We start from the raw sequence: 27,319 nt of genomic DNA on the forward strand, positions 1-27,319 counted from the left end.
TGCGCAGATTACAGAAAATGGGAGTACCCACAGAACTCATTTGGGGGATCATGGCATTGTACAGATCAGTAGTAGGGCATTTACGCACCCCGGAGGGACTTTCTACACCGGTTCACTCCACTATTGGGGTGAAGCAAGGCTGCACGCTCTCTCCCACTCTTTTCGGTATGTATGTGGATGAGATTTCTGATTACATTGACAGCGATGGGGATAAAGGTGCTCACTTGGCAGGGACATGGATTCCACTTTTGTTATATGCTGATGACATAGTGTTGATCTCCGAATCCCCAGAGGGAATGCAACGTCAATTGGATGCTCTGCATACGTTTGCCCACGAAAGTGGTTTGTCTGTCAACCTGGGTAAAACCAAGGTTATGGTGTTTAATACCACCCCACAGTGGATCAGGAGGTCAGCACCTACACTCACATACGGCCAGGAGACTGTGGAGTACACAGACGCTTACACTTACCTTGGAGTGGTTTTTAGTGGACCTACATTCTCACTCAGAAGAGTAGCAGAAACCAGACTTACTAGAGCCCACGTAGCATTGGGTAGATTGGAGAGGATGTGTTCGCAGGTTCAGTTTCAAGAGCCCCGGACGAAGCTCTGGTTCTTTGACACCTTGGTGGCTTCAGCATTGCTCTATGGAACCGAGATATGGGGACCTTCACTGGATCACCCCGGGAGGACGGGTCGCTCAGACGGATGGGGGAACATGGAGAAACCTCTCGTCTCTATGATCTCGCGGCTCATTAGAGCCAAGGCATCAGTACCACGGGCCATTATCCGAGCAGAGCTAGTGGCCCCCCCACTTGTGGTGGAGGCGCTCACCAGATCAGTCTCCTTCATAAACCGCACATGGGCACTTCCTAGAGACAGATATGCTCGCATAGCACTTGAAGCCTCTCGACAGTTAGCCATACAAGGAGATACAACTTGCTGGTATGGGGAGATGACATCATGGTTTCAGGCACATGGGTTCAGCATAGACCGGCTGCCACCATTCCATTACTCATTGGATGCACCATCTCTCACCCTTACATAGTCAGAGATCACCAAGCTCATACGCCAAGACCTGACCCAGCTAGACACCAGAAGGACATGGATACAACCAACACAGGAATTGGGCACGAAGATGGCTTTTTACAAAGACCACCTTCTCTAGCTTATGGAAGATGGTTCTGTGGCGAGACCCAGATACATGGATACCCACTTGTCTCATGGGATACGATGTGCTATTGGCCAGCTACGCACATCTTCTCACCGGTTGCGGATTGAGACGGGGAGATACAGCGGAGTACCAGCAGAGGACAGGACATGCCCCTTGTGTAACATGGAACCTGAGACAGAGCTACACTATACATGTCGCTTCCCCGTCTACTACGAGATACGAGGCCGCTTCCATTGCTTGTTCAGAGAAGGTTTTGGACCACTCTCAAGAGTCATGGGATACGAAGATCAGAGATGTCTGGGTTTGTTCTTGCTCGAGGTGCGCAGACATAGAGATAGCCTGATGAATGGCGAGGCTAGCCAGTCTCAAAGACAGATCACAGACTTCTTCTGAGCAGACACGGGACAGCCGCAAGAGCCACTCCCACAGCAGAGCTCCCCCTCGTCTCATACCAGAGGCACACTGATTGATCGAGCGATTGAACTGGGGAAATCCAGGTGCCCGCGACTGCGAAGAACTACACAACATTGACGGAGGGTACGACAAAAAATTCGGAGCACGTTGGCCAAGCATGCACAACGCCCGGTCAGACTACTAACCATGGAGGAAATTGATGAGATTCGCCAACGACCGATGCTAGATCTCTTGTGATTCAGCTATCCCAACAAGCCGCCCATTTTTTGCTTGGTTCACATCGATCAACTTAGGACCCCATAGTATATATCTTTGTTTCGTACTGTTGTTAGGTTATTTTGTTACTCTGACTTTGTATCAGATCCACCACTTTGTAACTTTCGGGTCTCATAGGTCATTATGGCCTTTTGAAGACGTTAATATAACATTTCATTTCATTTCTCTCTCTCTCTCTCTCTCTCTCTCTCTCTCTCTCTCTCAAGCTCTACATGCTACCTCTCTCTCATTTTAGCTTGTGAGGAAGGAAGACATTTGAGGAGGTGCTACCGAAGTGTTTACATGAAGGAGAATGCATGAGGAAGCCGATGCTGAATTTTTCTTCATCGAAGGACGTGACTCTTGCGCATTTCGTCGTGCAAGAGAAGACAAACCGGTTGTGTGACCCATTGGGAGGCCCACACGATAGGTGCATTTCTCCAACTCTTGTATGTGCTTGTAAGGGCAACACATGCAAAGGGGAAACGAACAACATTTGTTTGATGGTGAATCCATAGTTAATTTTCAGCCTATACACTTATAATTCTTGAGGAATAAACACCGTCGTATATGAAGGTGTCCGCTTGTTTCGGATCAACTCTGTGTCACATTCAACCTTCTCTCTGTCTCTCTAATCTATCTCTCTTAGTCTTTCAAGTTATCCATATCTCTACACATCTATTGTGCTATATCTCTACATATAAATGTCCCAGCTCTAACCGGAGATTAGCATCTATCTTTATGCAAAGTGCTAATTGGTAGTAATAAGCTTGTGGTGTATCAAGGGTGAGTTTCAGGATGAGAAGCATTTTTTGCATGATAGAGATTTAATCGTTCGTAAGGATCATCAAGCCCTCAAGTGGCTCCAGTCTGTACCGAGCACGTCTTGGAGTGACCGTCAAGCTAGATGGTTGTAGACTTTTGAGCAATTTGGTGGTTTGATTGATTACGTTCCCAGTAAAGCTAACCCAATTGTAGATGCGTTCAATCGCGAAGGATAGTTGTTGGCTCTTGAGTCGAGGCCACAATACCCATTCTAGAAGTTTCTCTTGATAATATAAGAAGTGAGTGCATTTTTGGAGCCTGTCATTCTTGACGGTCTCTTGCATTTTCTTCATCATCTGCACAATGCATATGATTCACTCACGGAAGAGCCAGAAGCATGAAAATCACTTTAGAAAAGATAGAAAATTTGCACACCCTATGTGCATGTGGACAAGCTGTAACTCCTATTTCTAGGGTTTAGGACAACCTAGGAAGTGTTCTGGCACCCTTGTGAGCCTGTACAGAGGACGTGCATGTCCAATCAGTTTAGATTAGTTGCATACCCTCTGATTGCACATGAGCACAACTAGTGTTTGCTAGGTGTAGGCACTGGGGAGTGTTCCAATAGTCTAAGCTTCAATACCCAAGCCTAGGTAGTATTTGCATATGAAGCACCTCTTATTATTAGGTTTTTAAACTTATTAATAATTTACATATTGGCCAGCATTATAGAAGTTGTGGGGTCTCATGCCTCATCTTGCTTGATCCAACATGTAAGTGATATATCAGTGGCCCTAGGGGTCACCCATTCAAGGATTAGACCCCAATATCAACACCTCATGGGCATCTAGTGCCACATGACCCCTTAAGCACCTCTGGCGCTTCGAGACTCTTCAAGTATTTGGCATTTTTCACCACCATCAACGTTTTGCATCAGCCTCCCTAGCGCTAGCAAATCTCTACCGCAAGAGTAGATCAGCCCTAGGGTTTGCCTTCTCCAACACCTTCACCAACCACTTGCAAGTTTCAGGCTTTCCCTCATCAGTTCCTTGCAGATCCCGATCATCTCTACTAGCGTATTCAGTTTTCAGCCTTTAGCCTCTTAGATCGAAGCATCAATAGCAAGATCGCATTGGCGTCTCAACATCTAGGACCATAGTATGAGCATTTGTGCAATCTAAAGCAAATACCTCTCTAGTGATAAAGGAGGGGGCCCTTGGAGGGAGGTTTGGGACCCCATTTGGTATCTCTCTCTCTCTCTCTCTCTCTCTCTCTCTCTCTCTCTCTCTCTCTCTCTCTCTCTCTTTCATTCACAGATCCCGTCGAATCTCAGCATCTAGGAGCATTGTATGAGCATTTGCGCAATCTAAAGCAAATACCTCTCTAGTGATACAGAGGGTGGTCTTTGGAGGGGGGTTTGGGAGCTTGGTGTTAGTCTCCTCTCTCTCTCTCTCTCTCTCTCTCTCACATAACCTTCCTCACAGTATCTCCTCTCTCTCTAGTCTTTTGCACATCTATCTCATGAAGTAAAAGGAACCTTGAGTATGCACCTAAAACTGGCTTGTAGCCTTACTAAAGGGCGGTAAACTTTGGCTTCCGCCTGAATTGTATCGTGCATGGGTGAGGCATACACATGATGATATAGCCAACTTTTCTTTTACTCTTAAGACACAAAGTAACTTCACAAATAAATGAATTCACCACTTCAAAACAATTCACGACTTGGTAGCTAGAGGGCTCCCAAGTAGACAAGGACACCCTGTAGGCCCCAAAAGGCTGGCTCCCCTATTGGTATTTCTTTATTCAATTGCAAATAAAATGACCTGAACAGTTCACCAAACTCTCACCAAGCTGTCCAAACCTGTCAACGGCTGAAATTGCAGGTTTTTGACCCAATTCAGGCAGCACATCGGTGCCAAAACCCCTGCAGGTCAAAAGTACATGTCTTGGACGAACTCTCTTGCACTCTAGAAGCTTTCTAGTGAGTTGCAGGTCAATTTCAGCATGCTGTAATTTCCTGTTTTGGTCTTTGTTAGGTGCCCAAAGCCCTGTTTAAGCACCCCACGGTTTCTCCCTTGGTGTTATCTTGCAATTTAGGTGCAAAACCCTAAACTTGTAAATTAACACATCAGGTTGTAATTTCTGTTTTGAATTGTTTTGAGCGGAGCAAACGTGTCTATGCGTGTCTCAAGAGCTCCTGCATGCAATGCGACAATTCTCCTTTGAATTGGACGAATTTTCACGTGAGAAAATTCTCTGTTTTGCAATTTGTCGCGATGGAACTATTGTTTGCCCGTGGGGGATTAGCAATTAGCTAATCCAGTTCCTGTTCAGAATGCTCTTGCCTTGGCAATCGCGCATAAAACCCACAGAATTGTACATGGTCCTCTGAGAAGCCCAACTAGTGGGGCTTTACAATATGTGCAAAGGGAGGGAGAGAGATGCACAAGAGCAAATCATTGGCTACATGAGACAAGGAAGAAGGCAAGCTTTCCATTAAAGCTGCAGAACCTTAAAATCCACCATAAAAACTGAAATTCAGCCTCCAGCCTCATATCTTGGCGCCCCCTCTTGGGATGAGTCTTCTGGAAGTGAGAGTTAGCCTGCAGGTTGTGCTGTTACTGCCATGTGTTCAATTTGATCCTTTTGGTTTGATTCCTAGTATCCACCAACTTATACAGTCTTGCCGAGAGGCCTAAATGACTTAAACTGAGCCTAGTGACTTCTTTACTAGTCCGATTCCAGTACGGATCGGCCCAACCATCTCGTGCCTGCCTGGCCTTGACTCCCGCGGGGGAAACTCTCGGCCATTGGCCGTTTCACACTAGCCATGCAATGTTTGGGTGTCACAAACCGATGACATGTCAAGCCACTAAGGAACGGAGCCAACCTGCACATCTCGGCTGAGGGGCCTAAACCCTAAGAAGAAGAAGCAGAAGAAGTTTCCACCGACTTATGGGACCCCGTTCGATGGGGCCCAAGTGACCTAAAGACCCTAAAATAAAGCAAGACCAATACACACGCAAAAATCTTTGGTGTAGAAGATGATGTCGTGGCAGTTGTACGAACGCTCGAAAATTACGTTGACGTGTTGACGTGTCACTTGTACGGATTTTCGCGTTTTACGTTGATGATGTGGCAATTCTGCGGATTTTCGCAAAATGTGTTGTGAGCTTTTGAAACAGTTGCTTTTGAGTTTAAACTTTGAAAGCTTTTCATGGCCAATGGCCTTTAAATATGAGCCAAGGACTCATTCTCTGGCACGCTCTTGCGTAGAGGTGCAGAGGATGGAGTACTGGCGTTGTACTGAGTTCAAGCAATATAAAGAGATACCGAAAGAGCGCCAAGGTTTGGGGCCAATGCTCTCTTGGGGTGGAACTCCGCAACTCCTCGTCTTGTGTGTCGTGCATATCTTTCAATTCATTTGAAGTGCTTAAAGTTGTTCTGTCTGTTCTTTTTTGTTGGTACGTGGTGGCTGTCCCTGTGACAGTGGTATCAGAGCTTCAGGCGTGTGTTTTTATGAAAGTACACCAGTCCTACCAAAGAGCAGATGTCACAAGGCGGGCACCACGTGCCAATAGAAAAGAACAGACTGAAACAGACTTTTACACCTCAATAACAATTGAATTGAGAGAGAGAGACGACACGCGACACGGAGTGGCGGAATTCCACCCCAGAGAGTATTGGCCCCAAACCTTGGCGCCCCTTTCGGTATTTCTTTATATTGCATCATCAAAGTATAAGCTGGTACTCCAAACTCTGCACCTTCTCCAGGAAGCATGCCAGAGAATGAGCCCTAGCCTCATATTGAAAGGCCCTTGTCTTGAAAAGCAGTTACAGTAAAAAGCCTTTAAAAAGCCAAAAAATGCGAGCTAAATCACGAAAATCCGTACAGCCTGCCATGTCATAAGCCAACGCAATTTTCGGAAATCTCCTTGTTGCCCTTAGGGTTAGGGTTAAGGTTTATGCAGTTTTAGGGTTAGGGTTTCCAAAATTAGGGTTTGCAAGTTTTAGGGTTAGGGTTTCTAGAATTAGGTTTTCAGCAGTTAGAGTTTTTGGTAGAATTAGGGTTAGGGTTTCTGCTCTCGGGCAACCACGTCATCACTTTGTGACATTTCTTCTGTTACTTGTTCTTCTTAGGGTTTAGGCCCCTCGGTCGGTAGCTCCGTTCTTCAATAGGTTGACACGTCAGCAGTTTGTTACAGGAGACAATTTATGAATGAATCTTCGTGCCACGACCCCGGAAAATTATTGTTGATGTGTCAAGCCACCGAAGAATGGAGCCAACCTACACATCGCGATCGAGGGCCCTAAACCCTTAGAAGTAGCAGCAAAAGAAGTTACCACCAACTTATGAGACCCCGTTCGATGGGGCCCAAGTGACCTAAAGACCTTAAAATAAAGCAGGACCAATACACACAAAAATCTCTTGCGTAGAAGATGATGATGTGGCAGTTGTACGGACGTTCAAAAATTACGCTGACATGTTGATGCGGCACTTTTATGGATTTTCGTGTTTTATGTTGATGACGTGGCAGTTGCACGGATTTTCGCAAAACATGCTAATAGCTTTTGGGCCAGTTGCTTTTGAGTTTGAAAGCTTTTCATTTAACTGCTTTTCATGGCCAAGGGCCTTTAAATATGAGCCAAGGGCTCATTCTATGGCATGCTCCTGCGTAGAGGTGCAGAGGATGAAGTATCGGTGTTGTATTGAGTTCAAGCAATATAAAGAGATACTGAAAGGGCGCCAAGGTTTGGGGCCAGTGCTCTCTTGGGGTGGAACTCTGCCACTCCCCGTCTCATGTGTCGTGCATCTTTTCAATTCAGTTGTTATTTGAAGTGCTTAAAGTTGTTCAGTATGCTCTTTTCCGTTGGCATGTGGTGCCTGTCCTCGTTACATTGGGCATTTGTGATTTAAAAAAGAGGGCCCCAAAAATAAAAAATATCAAGTGAAGGAAACCAATAAATAAAGTTAGTGTTTGTCACAATCTCGTGACACATTGAGCACTTATCCTGAGCATTCACCATCAATCACGTCCACGACACATTACATTCGCCTTTTGTCTTACCAAGCTCTGTCTTCTTTTACTTCTCTTTTAATGTTCCTTAGACTCCATCTTGAAAGACGCTTTTGCAATGAGGAATGTAAAAATTATCTTGGGTATGAACCATCATCCCTTGAATGTTGAAGGCTTTATGCCATAGGCAATACCTCTGCAACCAAAGAGTTAACCCAAAACACTATCTCTCCATCAGCTCTTCAAGGTTGATATTCGAAAGGAAGCCACTGCATCCCAAAACTGTTTGTTATACGACAAAGAGCGCCTTTTACATCCGCAAGTTGTCCAGGCCGTAAAAATTATGTGCCTCTTAAGTAGGTGTTAACCATAGGGAAGCAAACAAGTGTTTGAATACTACCCATTTCCATGGTGCCTATCCATGTAATAGGAAGTTGTTCACCAAGGGTGTATATTCCTTTTACTAAAAGAGGTTGCTTTTTTGACCTCGGAGGTTTCTGTGAAGTTGTCCCAACAGAAAGTGGCGTGAGGTTGTTGAAAAAAAGCAATCGCTTTCTTCTCGTTGGGAGGCCTTGAGAAAGTGTCGAATTTCATGCTCTAACCTCCTTCGTATCCCTTTTGTTCTATCATAGGAGTTAATGGATTGAGAGATTAGGACATAGAAGTGCGTATTTAAAAGTCGTGTTGAAAGCAATGGGTATCCCTCCTCCTTACATGCCATTGATCCCACCATGGTGGGGTCTGTCAGGGTATCCCTGCATGCTAGTTGTCGTGCCATAAGTCGCTCCCATAAATCCAGGCATCCTCGCTCCATATGGCCTTTGCCATAAGATCCATAAGCTCCAATTGTGTAATTGGTAAGTCACTTGGCAAGGTGGTAACAACGCTATGATTAGATTTAAAGCAATTAATACTTGAATTCAAAGAGAGAAATGAACACTTGAGACCAGACCAGGGTTGTTCTCGTCCGTTGGACGGAACGAGGCGTCCGGTGGTGGCTCGTCCGGTCAAGGTGTCCGATCTGTCCGGTGGCTTTTTTAGTTCGTTTGACTAGTCAACGGTCAGTTTGACATTTTGAGAATTTTTGGTTGCACTTTTTTGGGAAGGTTTTTGGGTTGTCTTTTGGCATAGGATCCCTCCCACCTAGCCTAGGATCCCCCCTCACCTCCCACATGCCTTGAGCCTCCTCTCTCTCTCTCTCTCATTGCTTTGGACCTTGATCCTTCAACCTTGGATTCCGTTAGGCTCCTCTCTCTCCCTCTCTCTCTCTCATTGCTTTAGTCCTTCACCTTGGATTCCATTAGGCTCCTCTCTCTCTCTCTCATATTGCAGAGGAAGCTCTTAGTCTTTCGGGTCTCTCATATCTTTTTTGCCCCTACTTCCACTTTTTGCATGATTGAGGCTTAAAAGGCCTACTTTTTTGTATCATCTCGATTATCAAACCTCCACTTAGCTTTTTGATTTATGACATATGCAATGCGAATCACGGTTCATGCCCATTGTGTCTCATTGTCTTGATTCTCGACTCTTGAGTGTCTGCACTTGGCCCTTGCACGTTGCCTTCTTGTCCAATGTGATAATCAATTGTCTAATTGTCTGAAGTGTAAAATCTGGGCTTGAGAGTTGCATGTTTTTATTTTTGAACGTACATAACCATGTTGTACGACATAAAATTTTCTAGTTCGATGAGTACCGTACGTCTTTGTACGTGGACAAAATGTACGTGACCGTACGAGACCACCCTGGACAAGACATAGTGGTCTAGTTTCCCATTTAGCTGCATAGGCCATTTAGATAAGCACCTTTTTTGTACTTCTAACATTTATTCAAGCTGAGTGTACAATTGTCGGAGAGAGCCCACTCACCAAATTTGCTAAGTGCCATATTTTTATAGGCCCTTGGCTTCTTGCTTTACGCGACACATCAGGAGTCCGTACACCTTGCCACATCAACAATGTATAGTACGGCTTGTGGCGTTGTGTTTTGTGCCACGATTCACAGCGCGTTGTGGGTGCTTTCACACGGTTGAGCTCCACTCTGGCTCGGGTCTTGATCGGATGCTCCTGTTCATTCTCTAGTAGAGTCATGACATGTAACTAGGTAGTTACATGCTCCATACAGACTGAATCCTTGTCACAAACTGGTGATGTGGCAGGCCCCTGGACTCTCACACACACACACACACACACACACAACCGACGTGGCAACAACCCGAAAAACGTGCCGACAGGTTGACGTGGCAGTGACCTTCGCAATTTTCGTTGATTGCTGACGTGGAGTCCCGCTAAACGTGTTGAGTTGTTGACGTGGCAGTACGTATGGATTTTTGGAAGTTACGCTAATTGAATTTGGCAGCTTTTGGAGATTAAAGCTTTTGAGTTTGAGAAGCTTTTGGGAAACTTTGCTTTTGAGTTAAACTTTTGGGGCTCTGCTTTTGGGCATCCCTTGTAAGAATAAATAAGTCCTTTTGGGACTCACTTCTCATAGCATCTGGACGCAGAGTCTGAGAGTGAGTACCCACAGACTCTCTTGTACTTTGCACAGAGATTAATATAAAAAGAAATACCGAAAGGGACGCCAATCTCTGGGGCCAATACCTCTTGGTACGGAACTACGCCGGGCCGTGTCGTCTTTTGTGGATTGCTTTGAAGTGAATCTCTGTTGTGTCGCGGTAGAATCTTGACTTGGGGTGTCCAAGTTTGTTACAGTGGTATTAGAGCGTGGCCTATTTCTCTTCTACTGAGAAATCTGATCCTTTTCTCGTGACACTTATGGATTCCAACAAGAATCAGTTGACTTCTTCTGCATTTGCTGATGCGGGAGGAGATCACGAAGAAGATTCAATCGAATTAACAGAGGAAGAGTACGAGCCACCTCGGCCTACTCAGTACGAACTTCAAGAGATGGGACGTTGATAGCAGGTCTGGTCCTTTTCTCGTGACACTTATGGATTCCAACAAGAATCAGTCGACTTCTTCTGCATTTGTTGATGCGAGAGGAGATCACGAAGAAGATTCAATCGAATTAAGAGAGGAAGAGTACAAGCCACCTCGGCCTACTCAGTACAAACTTCAAGAGATGGGACGTTGATAGCAGGTTGACGAGTGCACAAAGCGTTTGATTAAATTTGCGAAGGACCCTCAATTTGCAAAATTTTTGTCTCAGCAATCCATCGCAGAAGTGCACACACACTGGCATAAAACCACTGAACCACCCATCAAAGTGGCATTCAAGAAACCTCCTTCTCCTAGGATGTTTACAGAACAAGAACATAAGGAGGTGGTTCAGACTTGGACCAGTAAGCTTTGGGATGCGAACAATCAACTTTAAAAAAAACGTCGTTTGAGGCCTCAAGTCAAAAAAGCAAGCAAAAAAGCGCAAGAAGGGGACTGACTACCTTGGTTATTTGGGCCGTCAATCTTCTTTTGCATCTGCAAGAAAGCAAAAGAAGCGTGTATGATTTGAAGGAGTACCCAGTTCTTCTTCTTCATCTTCTTCTGATAGTTCTTCTAGCTCTTCTGACTCGAGCGAAAAGGCAAAAAGCGAAGCAAAAAGCAAAGCTTTGGAAAGGGCAAGAAAAAGGCAAAGAATCCCAGATTTTACCTAGTTTGTGACAGTTCTACAGAGGGTCATCCTTTGACAGTTCGGACTCCGATGACCATATGTTTTATGCAAAGAAGAAGCATTTTTACAGAGCTAGCCGATATGACTTCCTCAAAGATAAAAGCAAGAAAGCAAAAGAATTTAAAGAAGATGGACATTCGATTAAATTTGAATCCTTTTCTGGGTTCCGAGACGCTCCGAGGGCTTTGGCCTTCATCCAATAGTTCGACATAGCCGATTTTTTTCAAGCCCAGAATTGACAGCACAGATTTATGAGAAAGACTTTTGGCAGTGATCCATGCTCTTACTTATTGGCGACATTACCTACTTGGAGCCGACTTCACCGATCATCATAGTTTACGCTACTTCTTGTCATAAAAGGAGCTTTTTGGAAAAGCAGATGCGATGGGCTAACATCTTGTCACAGTTTCATTTCCAGATTGTCCATGTTAAGGGACAAAAGAACTTGGTGGCGGATGCTTTGTCTTAGAAGCCGCTAGTCTTGGCTATTTCCGCGATTCATCATAGAAGCTTCGAGGACATGGTTGATCAGTACGCTATAGATCCGGATTTTTCGGATGTATTCACTCGAATACAGAATGGGGAGGTAGTAGCGGGATATTCCATACGGGATGGCTACTTGATGAAGAAAACGATGTTGTACGTTACACAGTCGATGGGGAAAAAGGTTCTGGTTTAGTGCCATTGTTAACCTTTTATGGGTCACTGCGGCATTGACACCACCTTGAAAGTGTGGAGCATTATTTCTTTTGGCCGAGACTCAAAAAAGATGTGGACGACTTTGTACGCAGTTGTTTAGTATGCCAGAAGGTCAAGTTTGATAGGCATAAGACACAAGGATTGTTACAGCCTTTACCCATTCCCACCCGCCCCTCGGAAAGTATTGCTATGGATTTCATTTTTGATCTCGTGAAGACACAAAGTGGCCATGATGGCATTTGGATTGTCATCGACAGATTTAGCAAGCAAGCTCAGTTCATTCCATTGAAGAAAACAGTCAAGCCAGATCATTAAGCGAGACTGTTCAAAAGAAACAAATTTTCAGACTACATGGCATGTCTGAGACAATAGTCTCTGACAGAGATCCCCAATTCACGAGTTTATTTTGGAGGGCTATTTGGGAGAACATTGGCACACGGTTGCAGTTTTCGTCATCATCCCACGCGCAGACAGATGGGCAATCTGAGATTGGAAATTCAATTGTTCTGGATTTATTGAAGTCTTACATTTTTGATTAGAAGACTCAATGGTATTTTTTTTTTCTCTTGGTGGAATTTGCCTACAATAACATGATCCACTCTTCGACGGGGAAGGCGCCATTTGAGATCATTGAAGGTGCTCCGAAGGTTCCAGCCTAAGGAAGAAAAAGGGAAAGGAGTGGCTTTTTCCAAAGCTAAGCATGAGGTATTGTGGCCTTTTCCAGATAAAAGAAAAGATAAATGATGTCTCCTTTAGACTGAAGTTGCCCGATACTTGGAAGATTCACAATGCATTTCATGTGAGTCTATTGAAGCCTTTTAAAGGCGATGTGTGCGATGATGGGGAGCTTGATAAGCAACCCAAAGTGGAGGAAAGCAAGGAGATACTCGTTTCAGAACAGATATTGGCACACAAGGACATAAAGATAAAAGGTAAAGTGATGAGGCGGTTCTTGGTTAAGTTCAAGAACTATCTTGCATTGGATGCGAAGTGGATGGAGGAGTCGTCATCTTGGAGGACCTAGGAGGTACTCCTCAGATTTTGGAAGTTTACCTTGAAGCATTCGGTTTAGCATAGTCTACTCCGATAGAACTCGACTTCAGCGAGGGTGAATCTAGTGTAGCGGGTTTGCATAAGAGGGGAGTCACTCCTCTCCTTTGTCAACGGATTACCCCGATTTTGAAAAGAGCCACTGATGTCCCCTTTGGGTTTCAGAGATATTAAAGGGTTTAGTAGTGTTCTGTTGTATGAGTTTATAACTGGAATTTCCGAAAATGAAAATGATTGATTTGTACATGACTTGTTTGAGTGCAAGAACCAAAAGTGACTGTAGCATTTCGGTCTCATAAATTTCTATAGACATGATTGCAATAAGGATTAGTTAATCGGGCATCCGTGAGGTCCGGCATGGATCTAGATGCGATTACTAAATATGTTGCCGATTGGTCATGGTCTGAGATTTGTAATGAATTTGTATGTGACTTGTCATGTGATGACTTGTGATGTCAAGTGATGTTCGATGATGTGACTGTCGTCTTGTACAAGTGCTAGACGTATTTGTTGCATTTGCTTTTGTATTTTATTGGCCCCTGTATTGGTCCCTTCTTTTTACTGGACGCCTTGGTGTTATGTCCCGATCGCAGGAGAGGGGATCTAGTCTATGACACCGTGGAGATGGGTTTCCACTGTTCGGACGGACGTAGTGTGAATCTTGCGTGTGTGGCCGGTCACTTTTATAAAAGGAGGCCAAAGTCTCATTTGCAGTTATTGACCCGCTCTGGTAGAGTGCGAGTGGTTAGCTTCGGTCTTACAGGTGCACGTCTACGTGTGCGGACGCTCGCCCTAGCGAGTGGGTGTTGTCGGATGGTGGTGGTGGTTGGGTGGTTTATCTGATGCATGTCCATAGATGGTCCAGGTGGTTACTTATCTTTGCTCATGTCTTTAGAGGATCGGTTATCCCCTCTTGTTGTACGTCATTGTGTTCATGGGCTTGACTTTACTTCCGAAGCTTTTTCTACGCAAACTGGATTATGGTTTTCCTTAGATTGCCCTACTTGGCCATCGTCATCACGAGCCTCATCCTGTTACTGCTCTTTATCTTTGGCCTCTTGTCCACATTTGTTTTAACTTCTTTCACATACTCCTCAATTTTGATTTTGAGGAGGTGCTGCTTCCATGGTCGATTGCAGCAGTATTATTTTGAGAAGAACAATTGCTTGAGCTTTGATACCACTGAATTCGGCTAGTCACATGACAAAGTGGTCAAACAATGCAACAATTTTGAACTTAAAACGAAAAATTGCATACAAGACTTGATACCACACTGTAGACAAAGAGACACAAAGTAGCGGAGTTCCACTCTTAGGAGCTTTGCCCCTCAACTAGGCACCCTTGGCAGTATTTATGGATGAACTTTTGTGGTTACATCTGCTTGCAATGTGCACCCACTCTCAATTTGATACAATTAAGAGTCTTAATCCGGGATTTAATGGTACTCTTTGCCTCTCCTCTATATAGGCACTTTGCCCCAGAAGAATGTCATATGCAGATCTAACCCTATGTGCTTGTGGACAAGTTGTAACTCCTACTTCTAGGGTTTAGGACAACCTATGAAGTGTTTTGGCACCCTTGTGAGGCTACTTGCAGGATGTGCATGTCTAGGCACTTTACACGGCCAGTGTTTGCTAGGTGTAGGCATTAGTGAGTGTTCCCATACTCTAGTATAGGATCATGCCTAGGTAGTTCATTGCATGGGAAGCACCGAGAGGAGAGGCGACAATGCATGCTGGGTCCCAACGACTCTCAAGCGTCCCCTTGCTCCGTTGCCAGAGCAAGTACTTGCTTTAATTACTTGCACAAATGCTGATACAATTGTGAATACTAATTGCTAGCGGTCATGAATTGCAAAACGCTAGGGCTGATTCTGATGTTGAAGATTGAAACCAATACTCGTAGGGGCATCAACCCCCCTCAACATCTCAGCACCCTAGCGTTTGCAGATTGCATCAGTTCAGCCCAGCGTTTTTGCATCAGATCAGCCCTAGCGTTTTGCAGTTCATCCGTACGAAGCATCAACATTGAGCCATTGTTGTGGTTTGTGCAAGTAATCTAAAGCAAGTACTTGCTCTAGTAATAGCACAAGGGGTCCTTGAGGGTGGTTGGGACCTAACATGCAGTGTCATCTCTCTCTCTCTCTCTCTCTCTCTCTCTCTCTCTCTCTCTCTCTCTCTCTCTCTCTCTCTCTCTGTGTGTTATGTCCCACTCACAAGAGAGGGGATCTAGTCTTAAGACACCGTCGGGATGGACGTTCGGTGTTCGAGCGGATGTAGTGTGAACTCCGCCACTATTATAAAAGGGAGACCAAGCCCTCATTTGTAGTTATCGATCCCACTGGCAGAGTGCCAGTGGTTAGCCCATGAGGCTAGGAGTGCGCGAGGTCTCCTCGAGGAGGTGAGGCCGGGTGGTATGGGATGCTTGGTCTTAGAGGTGCACGCCTACATCCTCGAATGCTGGCCCCAACACGGGGGTGCTACCGGATGGTGGCTATGGTGGGGTGGTTCGTTCGACCCGTGTTTGTAGGCGGTCCGTGCAGTTGGGAGATCCTCTCCGCGTGTTCGTTTCATGGTATCAGAGCATTAATTTTTCACCCGCACACATGCTCACGAGAATATACACAAACAATCTCAGCAATTAGTCATTAAAAATTACGCGAAATCGAACCGATCCATAGGTGTGCACGTGGTCCTTCCTGTAGCCAAGCCGGCTCCCTCTCTACAGCAAGGCTCATGAAACGAACACACGGAGAGGATCTTTCGGCTACACGGACTGCCTACCGACATACATCGGACGAACCACCCGACCATAGCCACCATCTGGTAGCACCCCGGTACTGGGGCCAGCATCCGAGGACGTCAAGGTAGGATCCATACGCACGTACCGATCCGTACGGTATGGTACGTCTGCATAGCACGACACGGTACCATACAGATCCGTATTGTACAAAATTTTATTTGGACTGAAAAAAATCCCAACGCATCAATACTTTTTGGTTAGCCTTGTAGACATTTCTCTGCAACAGTGAATACAACTTTCATTTGCAGAGCCTTGCGTAGAGACTTCTCCAATTTCTCACATGGTTTAATAAAAACATACCAATTTTATGTAGCTAACAACACAATCCATTCGGTACTACGTACAAGACGTATCGAATAAGTACCGTACCTTACGTACCTTACCACCTTGGGAGGACGTAGGCGTGCACCTCTAAGACCGAGCGTCCCATACCACCAAGCCTTACCTCCTCGAGTGACCTCTCTCACTCCTAGCCTCATGGGCTAACCACTTGCACTCTGCCAGTGGGGGTCGATAATCACAAATGAGGCCTTGGCCTCCTTTTTATAATAGTGGCCGGCCACCAATATTATTGGGGAAAGCCCAATTAGAGGGGGAAAACGCCGTTTCGGCGTTCCAAGCCTCAGCCAAGCTAGGGAACGTTTCGGAACGGCTGGCCGTTACGGACAAGCAGTTGATACTGGCCTGGAGCGGCCCGAAACAGCCAGATTTTCAGATTTTGGTCTTGTGAGCCAAATCTTCAAATTTTGGTTTTCTATCTTGTGAGCCTCTGGCTTATAAAATGCCCCTCTCCCCACCCCTTACCTTCACAATGCACACAAGCTTTAAGGCTCAAGCTCTATCCTCTCGAGTCTCGACTCTCAAGCTCTAAATTCTACATATTACAAGCTCTCTCCCTCTCTCCCTCTCAAGCTCTCTCCCTCTCAAGCTCTCAAGTCTACACGGCACACGTGTCACGTTTGCCGTAGTAATGTTGAATAATCTTCAAATCAAGGTTTTTGCGAGTATTAGAGTCAAAGGACAATACTATTTGTTTTCAATCACACAAAGCTAAAATTGCATTATTTGGGTGTTTTTTATGCCTCGCATTTCGTGGGGAGGCCCGTCGCCGTTCTTGTTCCGCGTTCCGGGTAACTCTGCCGGCCACACTGGCCGGGTTCACACTACTTCTGCCCGGACACCTGTTGCCCATCCCGACGGTGTCTTAGAATGGATCCCCTCTCTTGTGAGTGGGACATAACTCTCTCTCTCTCTCTCTCTCTCTCTCTCATTGTGTTCAGTTCAGTTGCTCTCAAGTGAAGCAAAGTAACCTTGTCTTTGTGCGAATTACTAGATCTGAGTTAAATCCTTAAACCCTTTCGATGCACTTGACACAAAAAGCTCAAAGAAGCTCCAAAATCACTTGTTATTATTACAAGGTGTCTAAAAGCGCATTAATTTTTGGCTGATTCTGAAAAGCAATCAGAATTCATCTGCTTTCAATAACTGCTGCTCAAAAGCAGCTCTGTAGTGTAAAGTCAGCCACGTCAGCACCTTCCATACATGTGCCACATCAGCACCTCCATGTCAGCATCTGTGATTGGTGGGCAGCAGCGCTCATGCTCTGGTGTCCAGTGCTTTTCTGGTTCGAATTATGCTGTGTCTAGTCCTGTTCGGTGATGCCTTGTCATCACTGTGACAGAGATTGCCACCAAAATGGTCAATCTAGTCTTAATTGTGGGCTCCATGATACAGTTTTGTGTCTTAATTGTGGGCTCAGTGATACGGTTTTGTGTCCATAACTTCAGTAAAGCCCTCCATGGAGTCTTTGAATAGCTCCCTGTTCATGCAATTTTGCATTTGTTGGTTTTTATCGCGAGCTTTGCTACTTGAATACATTGGACTACTGCTCAATACTAATGAGAATTTTTTCTTGATTTGAAAATTTGCTCATCTGTTTCTTGTGGAAACTTTACATGGAAACATATAGATCCCAACCGATATATGCCATATAATTTATATTTATCAAATAAGAATAGTCGGTTGCTACATGATGTTATCTTCAGTATTAGTGAGACACATCTATGTGAAGAAAGTTTAGTGTGTAAGGTTTGACAAAGTATGGTCAGTTATTTTTGGCATTAACATTTACCGTCGCATTTATTGATTATCAATGCTGTTGGTCATATTATTGTAATATGGTAGGAACTAGTTGTGGAAACAGGAAAATAAGTGGTTTTCGATTTTACAGAAGAAGGCTACGTAATGTTTCTGATTCTGTGTTTTGAATCTTGGAGTGCTCAGAAGTGGATTTTCATTTGACAATCATCATTGTATGGATGTAGCATCGGACTGCCCAAGAAACTCTTGCTTACAAGGATGAACAATTGCGAGAGGCTCAAGCTTGGGTGCAACGGGCCCAAGAGCTCGATGCATTTTATGCCAACACTCACAATTCACTGCATGCTGAACTTAGAGACCGGAACGAACAGATAAATCAACTTTGGCTGGGGCAACAGAGACAGGTGAATGCTGTTGTCTTGCTGGCTTTGAGCTGTCTTTTAAAACATTTTACATGTTAGGGATCTGTGCTTTTCCTACTTTGACAATCTGGAATTCCAAGAAGCACAGGTGAGCTCCTTCATGATATAACAAAGAGGTGATGTGGTTTGTGGTATATGGTCATGGGATTTTGCTGGGCAAAGCTGATTTTCAGTGATTATGGAGCATGCATTTAGGTTCATGTTATTGGGGTGGGTGAAGGGTTAAAGCTGAAGGTGCTGTAAGGTCTTTTTGGTAAGTATTGGGAATACTTGTTTTCTCAGGCAGAGGATGGTATGTTCATGTGTATATATAGTGGGTTGCGGTTGTGACGCATATTCATAGATATGCATATATTGTTGTTATATTGAATGGGTTAAATCAGGAGTGAGTGGTGCAGTTCTAAAGGGGAATTGTTTAGCTATGTCAAATCACAAGTATGGTTCAATGCACTTACATTAACACTCATAAGGTGCGAAAGTAGTCAAGGGTCACTGTCAAAAAGATTCTGAACATGGATGAAGCTAAAAAATTGAAAAAGAAACGAGTGTAAGCTCAAGGATTGGTGTTATCAACATGTATAATGAATCTGGATGCACTTGAACCGTAGGGGATGTAAATGTCATCACCTTCCCTACTTTCATTCTCCATGTTTTTTGTAAAATGACAAAAAGAGTGTCACATCACGTTCTGTGTTATCTTTTGTAATTTTTGTTTTTTGTTTTTGGGTAGTTGGCTGAAGTTGAAAGGTATCATTCACAAACAATTCAAAGATTACGGATGGAGGTCGCGGAGGCGAGGGAGCAAAACCGCATGCTAAAAAGTGGCTCCTCATGCAACATTGATTCAAAGAGTGAACAATCTTTGAATGCAAGTAGTGGAGATAATGATCATTCAAGTGCAACAGATGCATCAGTTAAGCTGAGAAAAGGAGTGGCATCTGGAAGTAATCAGGTCAGTACTGCTTTCATTGTATATGTGATGATGAAATGTGTATATGTGTGTGTTTTTATTGTATATTGATACCTACTTCTATCGTTCATTGGACCTGATGACGTAAGTGGGGATGTGATATTTAGTTCATGCCTGGCATCATGGAGCTGATGTTCCTATTGTCTTGTGGTTGACTACTATCTTCCACCTTCCTCTATGAGTGCTTTATATTGGATTTATCTAGGCATGGACTACTTGTAGGCTTGCATTGTCTGAGGGCTGTATTCTCGCATTTGCTTAAAAATGCTTTACATTGTGTGGGGACAGGTTGAGCACACAGGAGTTTTACCTGTGCCAGCATCTCCAGTATTAGGAGCAACTGCACCTGTTCTTGCTGGTAATCCCATCCCTGTGCTCCATCAGTTTGCAGGGCAGCCACAAGGTATGCTGCCAACGATACCAGCTGCACCTGCCCATATTACCCAGTCCACCTTTTCAAATCCTGTGGTTATGCCAGCTCAACAGCACTTACCGCTTACACATCAGCAGGTACTTTTGAAAAAATGTTACTGTACAATGAAGAAGCTACCTCGGATCTATCTAAATACTAATTGAATTATGTCTAATGATAGGCATTGCATTCTAAATTGATTCAGCAGCCCCAGTCATCTCAGCGATTCACCCATCCACAGCCCCTGCCAGTGTACAGCCATTTTCCAGAGACTAAGTCTCCAATTTCTATTCATCCAAGGGGAGTTCACCATCACCATCAACAAATAGATCAGCAGAGTCGAGATCAAGTCGCCATTGACCAGGGTGGAATGACCGCTGGCCTTGATTTTTCCCAATTGACTAGTTCGTCAGTCGCCCAACAGAGTGCTAGTATGCAGCTTTCAGTGCAGGCAGGACACGTGTTGCATCAAGAATCAAGCCCCTTTGTTGAGAAGCAAGTGGGTCAAGCAGTACAGGAGAAACATGTAAATGAAGAACAAAATCTTGAGGGATTTGGAAAAACAGTAGCTTTGCAAGACTCAAAAGAGCAGCAGTTTCAACAGCAGCAAGAAGAAAAAGCCATTTTTTTTGATGATAAGGATTCCGAAAAAGATGTAAGCCCAACAACTTTTAGAATTGTTGGAGCATTGATTGTGATTGTACAATAATTCCTTTTTTGTAATATATGACACAGGTAGATTCCATTCAAGTTTTTCCTCAGCACCCAATTATACACCAGTTGGAGCTTCCAACCGACTCAGTTGTGACAGAAGTTATTGAACAGCACCATGGCCTTGACTCCAAGGTTGACGAACAGCAAATATCAGGCTCTCAAGCATCCGGAGTCTCCTCCTTTACCAGTCAAGACACACAAGCTAAGCAGGGACCGAGTGCTCAAAGTGCTCCAACTGTTACAGCATCTGTAGGACAGCAGACATCAACATCAGAGGGAAATGGTAAATCACCCTTGCCTATGTTGCTGGATGAAAAATCTCTCCTAGCCTGCCTTGTAAGAGCTATTCCATCCGAAGCAAGTGCTCGCATAAAGATAAGCACAACAGTAAGCATCTTTTCCATTAACCTGTTGATGTTTTGCCTGTTTGACAAAAATTAAGAATTCACATTGTATATCTGCAGTTACCTAACAGGCTTGGGAAAATGTTAGCTCCTTTACATTGGCACGATTACAAGAGGCAGTATGGGCGTCTAGACGACTTCATTAGCTCTCATCCGAAGGTAGTTTCAATGATACAGAATTTTTACTAGGGGACTTTTTAGAACATGTAGTGTCAGAGCTATATTGATTTTTGTCCATGTCCAGTTGTTTGTTATAGATGGAGACTTTGTACACCTTAGGGAGGGGGCGCATGCAATAATTTCTGCTACCACTGCTGTGGCAAAGGTTGCGGCTGCTGCAGCAGCTCCCTCTTCTCTTGGCACAAACTGGCCACCAACTGTAGCAATCACACCTGTTTCACAATCCCAAGTACAGAGGACACGAAAGAATACAGCTCCTGTGTTTATGGTACCTGGATCTGCCAGCAATCATACTAAACAGGAAATCCTCTTCTCTCATGTACAAATGAATGGAGGCCATCGTCTTCATCAAGGATTTTTAAGCAAGGATGCGCAACCACCTCAACATCAGCAAAGGAATGTGTCTTTCACTGGGGTCACAAGCTCCAACGGTTCAAAATTAATGTCTGCCTTGGGATCCAGGACTGATGGAATTCACTCGGGTGCAGCCAATGCGGAGTTTGTGGATGCTTCGAGTATCCCTTATGGGGCCTCCACTGCTGCGAGGAAGACTGATATGATCTTTGGAGGCCGACAAGGAGCAAGGTAAGTCAGTGTGGACACCCCTCAATCTTTTTAAGATTTGTATGTGAGAACTGCCTGACTTGCTAGTGGTGATGCAGGCCCCATGCTGTAGAGCCAGAGCCTTTCGCTAGAAAGGAATTTTCAGGGTTGTCACAATCCCAAGAGAACAGAATCCCGAGGTCATCGTAATCAGTCTCTCTCAAGGTAGGCGGTGGCAATTGTGGAAGGCTTCTTTGTGTGACTGTGTTTTTTTCGTGGCTCTGCTTTTTATTTACTTGAAAGTAGACAGGAGAGTTTTGTATTGCTGGCTGCATTTCTGGCTAAATTTTTAATGCTCAAAGGTGTACAGTAGTCAGTTTAATCGAGTGGAAATACTTTGGCAAGTGTTTGAGATTATGAAGCTGAGAAGAGAGTTTTCTGCCTTGTGCAAGCTTGACACTGCAGTAAAGATGTGTTGATATGCTGTGTTTTGGCGGACATTTTGCAGTAGTAGCTTGTCCTTGTAGGGTGGTTTTATTTAATTTCGATTTGAAGTGCGAGTGTGTTAAGAAGAGTCAGGGCCCACAGGGGGAGGTGCTTATCCCTTCCAAATATTAGCCATGTTACATGGTTGGGCAAGGGCCACGTACCATCGGGCAAGAGCCACGCGTAGGCATCACCATGGCCACCTAATTGATGCACCATGGGCTGGGAACACCGAGAGAACTTGTAGCAACCAGCTTGGAACAGTTATTTGGAGTTATTATGTATAGTAACAAATTTTTGGAATTGAAGAAAATGGCTAAACCTGAACATTGCGTCTGTGCTCAAAGTAAAGTTGTCTATAGCTGATTTTACGATGGACTTAAGGAGAGAGTGATTGCTGAACCAGTGGGTGTGAGGGTTTGTGACCCTCATAACCCTGAACTCTTAGGAAATAAAGTAAAGGAGACTTTCACATGACGATTTTGAGAGTAATTAATCTGGCCGATAGATAGCCAGGTGGATGTTATGACCTTAAGCATGTAAGTAAAGGGGTTTTTTTAACACCCTTTGAACACACGTTATATGAATAGTTTCTTAAAGGCCACACTCCCCGAGAGTACCTATAGAAATACATACAGGCGTAGATCAATCATATATATTTGTTGGTCCTCATGCCCATGTAGCTCCTACACCCCCAATTGTTTCGACAACTTATGCTCCACGGCCACCCTATCCAAGCCCCTATTCTAGTGGAGCCATACCAGCTAGCATTAACATGTCACATCCTACGTCTGCTATGCCTACGGCCACACATGAACTTTGGGCCACCACATGGTGCAACGTCGTACCAAGCTTGGAATCAAATTGATTTTTTATAGTATGCTCTAAATGATTAGTGAGGAGTTGACAATGGTAGTGGGCATACATCTTATAATGTGTATCATCATATTTTGAATCTAGTGTCTTGCTTGTGAGATATTGGCTAAAGCATTGAAGGAATGAGTGTCGTGCATTTTTAGTTCATTACGTGCGGACTTTTTTGACCTTATGAATGGCCTTCTTGACTTAATTATAGTTTAAGGGTGAGTAGCAGGCCAGCACATGGGCCATGCGGCTGGTGTCTTTACTGGGTCAAGTGTGGGGTGAGTATCACCTAAAAGATTTTGGCGTTTTGAGTAAGAAAGTTTTGGGTGGGACACTAGTGCTGAAGGTGTCCCATTGGAATGCATGCTACATGCATGCCCTGACATAAGCCATATGTGTAGATAGGTTAGCATAAGGGTCGAGCGTCATGTTTGCCTCCCATATAGCCAATAAATACTGATTCACAAGCTTGGGTCTTCAGAGTGAGCACAACAGTTTCAAAGCCCTGAGGGGTGTGTGGGTAGAGCTGTGAACAATGCAAAGTAAGTGTGGTGAGTTGTGATCACAGAAGATGGCTGTGTGGTACTCCATGAGTCCTTTTTACATGCCTCACGATATGGTTACTTTCATGCGCAAGTAAGAAGGTGTCCACATTTATTGGCTATTTGGAAATTGCAAAGAGATGACGACATGGGTACTACTACAAGTTTTCTTACTACATAATGCCTCTTGGATATTCAACGTATGATAACTTCGTTCAACTGGCGTGGAAAGAGTATCTTACAACCTCCACAGTTTTGCTTGTTAAACTGATTTGCTAGAGGTTAAAGTGGAGGATCATCGTCTCTTGTCCTTGGTGTGAATTACTTTAAAGTGGAAGAGTTTTGTTCCTCTAAGCTTCTTCCAATTCTTTTATTTCTCTCTTTTTCATTTCATTGACTTGTATGACTGGATGGGCAATGGTCAGTGTATGAGTTTTTATTATGAAGGATGGGTTCTTGATTATCTTACGCGCTTAGGGGTCCCTGTCAGCTATAGTAAAAAAATTCGATTTGGCATTATCAAGTGCGTCTTACGTAGAGCATCGGGGCATTGAAGCTCCAACCTAAGACACAGTCTTTTTTCTATTGGCCAAGCACGAGGGTTGATATTGAAGCACATGCACACTAATGCCTTGTGTGTGATTGATCTCATAGGACACCAAAGTTGCTACTATAGGTATTACTAATTCTGGATCAACCATGGAAAAAATGGCCACGGGTTTTTATTTTGATCAATTACACACAAGGACTTTGCATGACAGGATTTTGACCAAGGGAATCAACTTTCAAGAAGATTGTTAAGGTTAGTCATATAGCTAGGTCGTTTTTGGGGCTATGTCAAGTATTAATAGTTTCCTACTACATTACCTATGATTGATCTCAATTCCCGCTTGATGTAATAGACCTGGACACTTCAAGCGAGAAATCAATTGCAACACACGAACAAAAACTTTAAAAATTTCTGAACTTTAATGGAGAGAGAGAGAGAGAGAGAGAGAGAGAGAGAGAGAGAGAGAGAGAGAGAGAGAGAGAGAGAGAGAGAGAGAGAGAGAGAGAGAGAGAGAGAGAGAGAGAGAGAGATGATGTGAAATGTTATATTAACGTCTTCAAAAGGCCAAATTGACCTATGAGACCAAAAAGTCACAATATGGTGGATCTGATACAGAGTCAGAGTAACAAAATAAATTAACTATTAACAAAACAACACAAAAAAATATAGAAAAAAAAACACAAAAAAATAAAATAATTTTTTTTTAATTGAATCCTAAGCTGCTCAATGTGAACTCAGCAAAGTACATTGGGATAGCTAAATAGCTAAATCACAAGAGATCCAACATCGATCGCTAGCGGATCTCATCAATCTCCTCCATGGTCAGTAGTCGGATCGGGCGTCGTGCATGTGTGGCCAAAATGATCCGAATCTTCTGATGCAGCCTCCGTCGATGTTGTGTAGTCTTCCGCAGTCGTGGGCATGTGGATCTCCCTCTTCCCAGCTCAATCATTCAGTTGATGAATGAGAGAGAGAGAGAGAGAGAGAGAGAGAGAGAGAGAGAGAGAGAGAGAGAGAGAGAGAGAGAGAGAGAGAGAGAGAGAGAGAGAGAGAGAGAGAGAGAGAGAGAGATGAGATGAGATGAGATGAGATGAAATGTTATATTAACGTCTTCAAAAGGCCAAAGTGACCTATGAGACCAAAAAGTTACAATGTGGTGGATCTGATACAAAGTCAGAGTAACAAAAATAACAACAATGACAACATAACAAAACAAAATAAAAATACTTGATGTGAACTAAGCAGCTGGCTGGGATAGCTAAATAGCTAAATCACAGGAGATCCAGCATCGATCGCTGGCGGATCTCATTAATCTCAATCTCCTCCATGAGCAGTAGTCGGACCGGGCGTCGTGCATGCCTAGCCAAAGTGATCCGAATCTTTTGATGGAGCCTTTGTCGATGTTGGGCGTATGGATCTCCCCAGCTCAAACACTTGGTCGGTCAGTGTGCCTCTGGTGTGAGACAAATGTGAGCTCTGTTGTTCCGGCTGTCCAGTGTTTGTTCTAAAGAAATCTATGATCCGTCTCTGAGACTAGCTAGCCTCTCCTCTTATGAGCCTCTCCTCGTGTCTGCGCAGCTCGAGCAAAAACCATAGTAACAAGGAATGGCCATTTTCAGGTCCTCGGTCTCCGTTCCCATCCCAATTTCCCATTCCGAATACTCGTTCCGTGTTCCTAACGTATCTGCCATGAGGACGTGGCAATTGCTAACTCTAGTTATTGGTTTCTTTCCGATGATTTTTGTTTAATTATTGGGACCCTTTTTTTGAAGTTGCAAATGACCAGACATTGCGTAGCCAGTGTGAAACGGTCGACGGTCGAGAGTTTCACCCGCAGTTGGGCAGAGCAGGTCACCACGAGTTGGTCGGGGCAATTGGCACTGGAATCCGAGCAGTACAAGGGTGTCTAGGCTCAGTTCAAAGTCATTTAGGCCCCTTGCGACACTTATAAGTTGGTGGGTACTAGGAAATTAACTCAAAAGAGGCATAAGGGACACATGGCGGCTCTAGATCATTCTGCTAGATCTGCATGAAGAGGGGGCACCCAATTTGAGAGAGGAGGCTGATTTTGTTCATTAAGTGCTATAGTGTGTGTGAGTAGTGGGTGCAGGTGCTCATAACTTTAATGGAAAGCTTGCCTTCTCCCTTGCTCTATGTAGTGCGAGAGCAAAAAAGCTTGCCTTCTCCCTTGCTCTATGTAGCGCGATGATTTGCTCTCGCGCATCTCTCTCTCCCCTTGGCACATATGGTAATGCCCCACTAGTTGGGCTTCTCAGATGACCATGTACAGTTTTAGGGGTTTATGCGCGTTTGCCAAGGCAAGAGCCTTTTCTACAGGAACCGGATTAGCTAATTGCTAATCCCCTTCAGGTACGCACAGTTCCATCGCGAGGGAATGCGAAAACGGAAAGTTTTCTCGTGTGAAAACTCGTCCAATTTACAGGGGAACTATCCCATTGCGTGCGGAGCACCTGAGACACGCGTAGGTGTGCTCGCTCCGCTCGAAACGGTTCAAAACAAAGAATTACAGCTTGCTGTGTTTTTCTGCAGGTTTAGGGTTTTGCACCTAAATTGCAAGGAATTGCCAGGAGAGCCTCGGTCATGCCTTGGGATGCGTGTACTACAGGGCATTAGGCACCTAAGAGTGGCAAAATAGAAAATTAAAGCATGCTGAAATTGACCTACAGCTCACTGGAAAGCTTCCATACGGCAAGGGAAAGTGTCCTTGACGTGTACTTTTGACCTACAAGGACTTCTGCGTCGTTATGTTGGCGAAATTGGGTCAAAAACCTGCAATTATAGCCATGAACAGGTTTGGACAGCTTGGTGAGGGTTAGGTGGAAGCGTTCGGATCGTTTAATTGCCAGGGGAGCCTCGGGAAAGCATTGGGTGCTTGTACAAGACAATTTAATGAGATTTCCTGTGAGGAATCTTGTCTAATTCAAGGGGCAAGTGACCCTACATATGCGACAGCTCGAGGGCTACCCAGAAAAGTGATCGGCACGCGGATCGGAGCGCAAAACAGAGAATTCAGCGAGCTGCAATTTCTTGCCAGGTTTAGCAAAGAGCTCTAAAGTGCGTGGAAAGTCAATGTTTGCTTGGGATTTTGTCCGTGGAGACTTCAACTCTAGTTATGTTGCCGAAATCGGGTTGGAGTAGAGGAATTTCAGCCTAATAAAAGTGGGACAGCTTGTGGAAGTTTTCTCAAGTATAATAAGAATAAAGAAATACCGAAAGGGGCGCCAGTCTGTGGGGCCAACAGGGTGTCGTTGTCTGCTTGGAAGCGCTCTAGCTGCCAGGCCGTGGTTTGTCTTGAAGTGCTGAATTCCAGTC

At 44.4% G+C, this 27,319-nt stretch overlaps 1 protein-coding gene across 5 annotated transcripts in view; it reads left to right on the top strand.

Annotated features, from left to right (window-relative positions):
- Positions 1 to 27,319, top strand: part of LOC147463817 (RNA polymerase II degradation factor) — a 76,498-nt gene that overhangs the window by 11,098 nt on the left and 38,081 nt on the right. For 4 of the 5 annotated variants that reach the window (XM_086491357.1, XM_086491348.1, XM_086491379.1 and 1 more), the window contains exons 6-13: positions 18,124 to 18,303; positions 19,052 to 19,273; positions 19,580 to 19,801; positions 19,885 to 20,358; positions 20,439 to 20,804; positions 20,882 to 20,980; positions 21,066 to 21,586; positions 21,664 to 21,769. In XM_086491357.1, the coding sequence (XP_086347483.1) occupies positions 18,124 to 18,303; positions 19,052 to 19,273; positions 19,580 to 19,801; positions 19,885 to 20,358; positions 20,439 to 20,804; positions 20,882 to 20,980; positions 21,066 to 21,586; positions 21,664 to 21,754 (2,175 nt within the window). In that variant the 3' untranslated portion in view covers positions 21,755 to 21,769. Of the gene's footprint in view, positions 1 to 18,123; positions 18,304 to 19,051; positions 19,274 to 19,579; positions 19,802 to 19,884; positions 20,359 to 20,438; positions 20,805 to 20,881; positions 20,981 to 21,065; positions 21,587 to 21,663; positions 21,770 to 24,090; positions 24,121 to 27,319 lie in introns of those variants that run through there. The other variant, XM_086491362.1, reaches the window with a different exon arrangement.

Source organism: Adiantum capillus-veneris, chromosome 2 (genome assembly GCF_014529385.1).
Source record: "Adiantum capillus-veneris isolate H3 chromosome 2, ASM1452938v2, whole genome shotgun sequence".
Lineage (NCBI taxonomy): Eukaryota > Viridiplantae > Streptophyta > Polypodiopsida > Polypodiales > Pteridaceae > Adiantum > Adiantum capillus-veneris.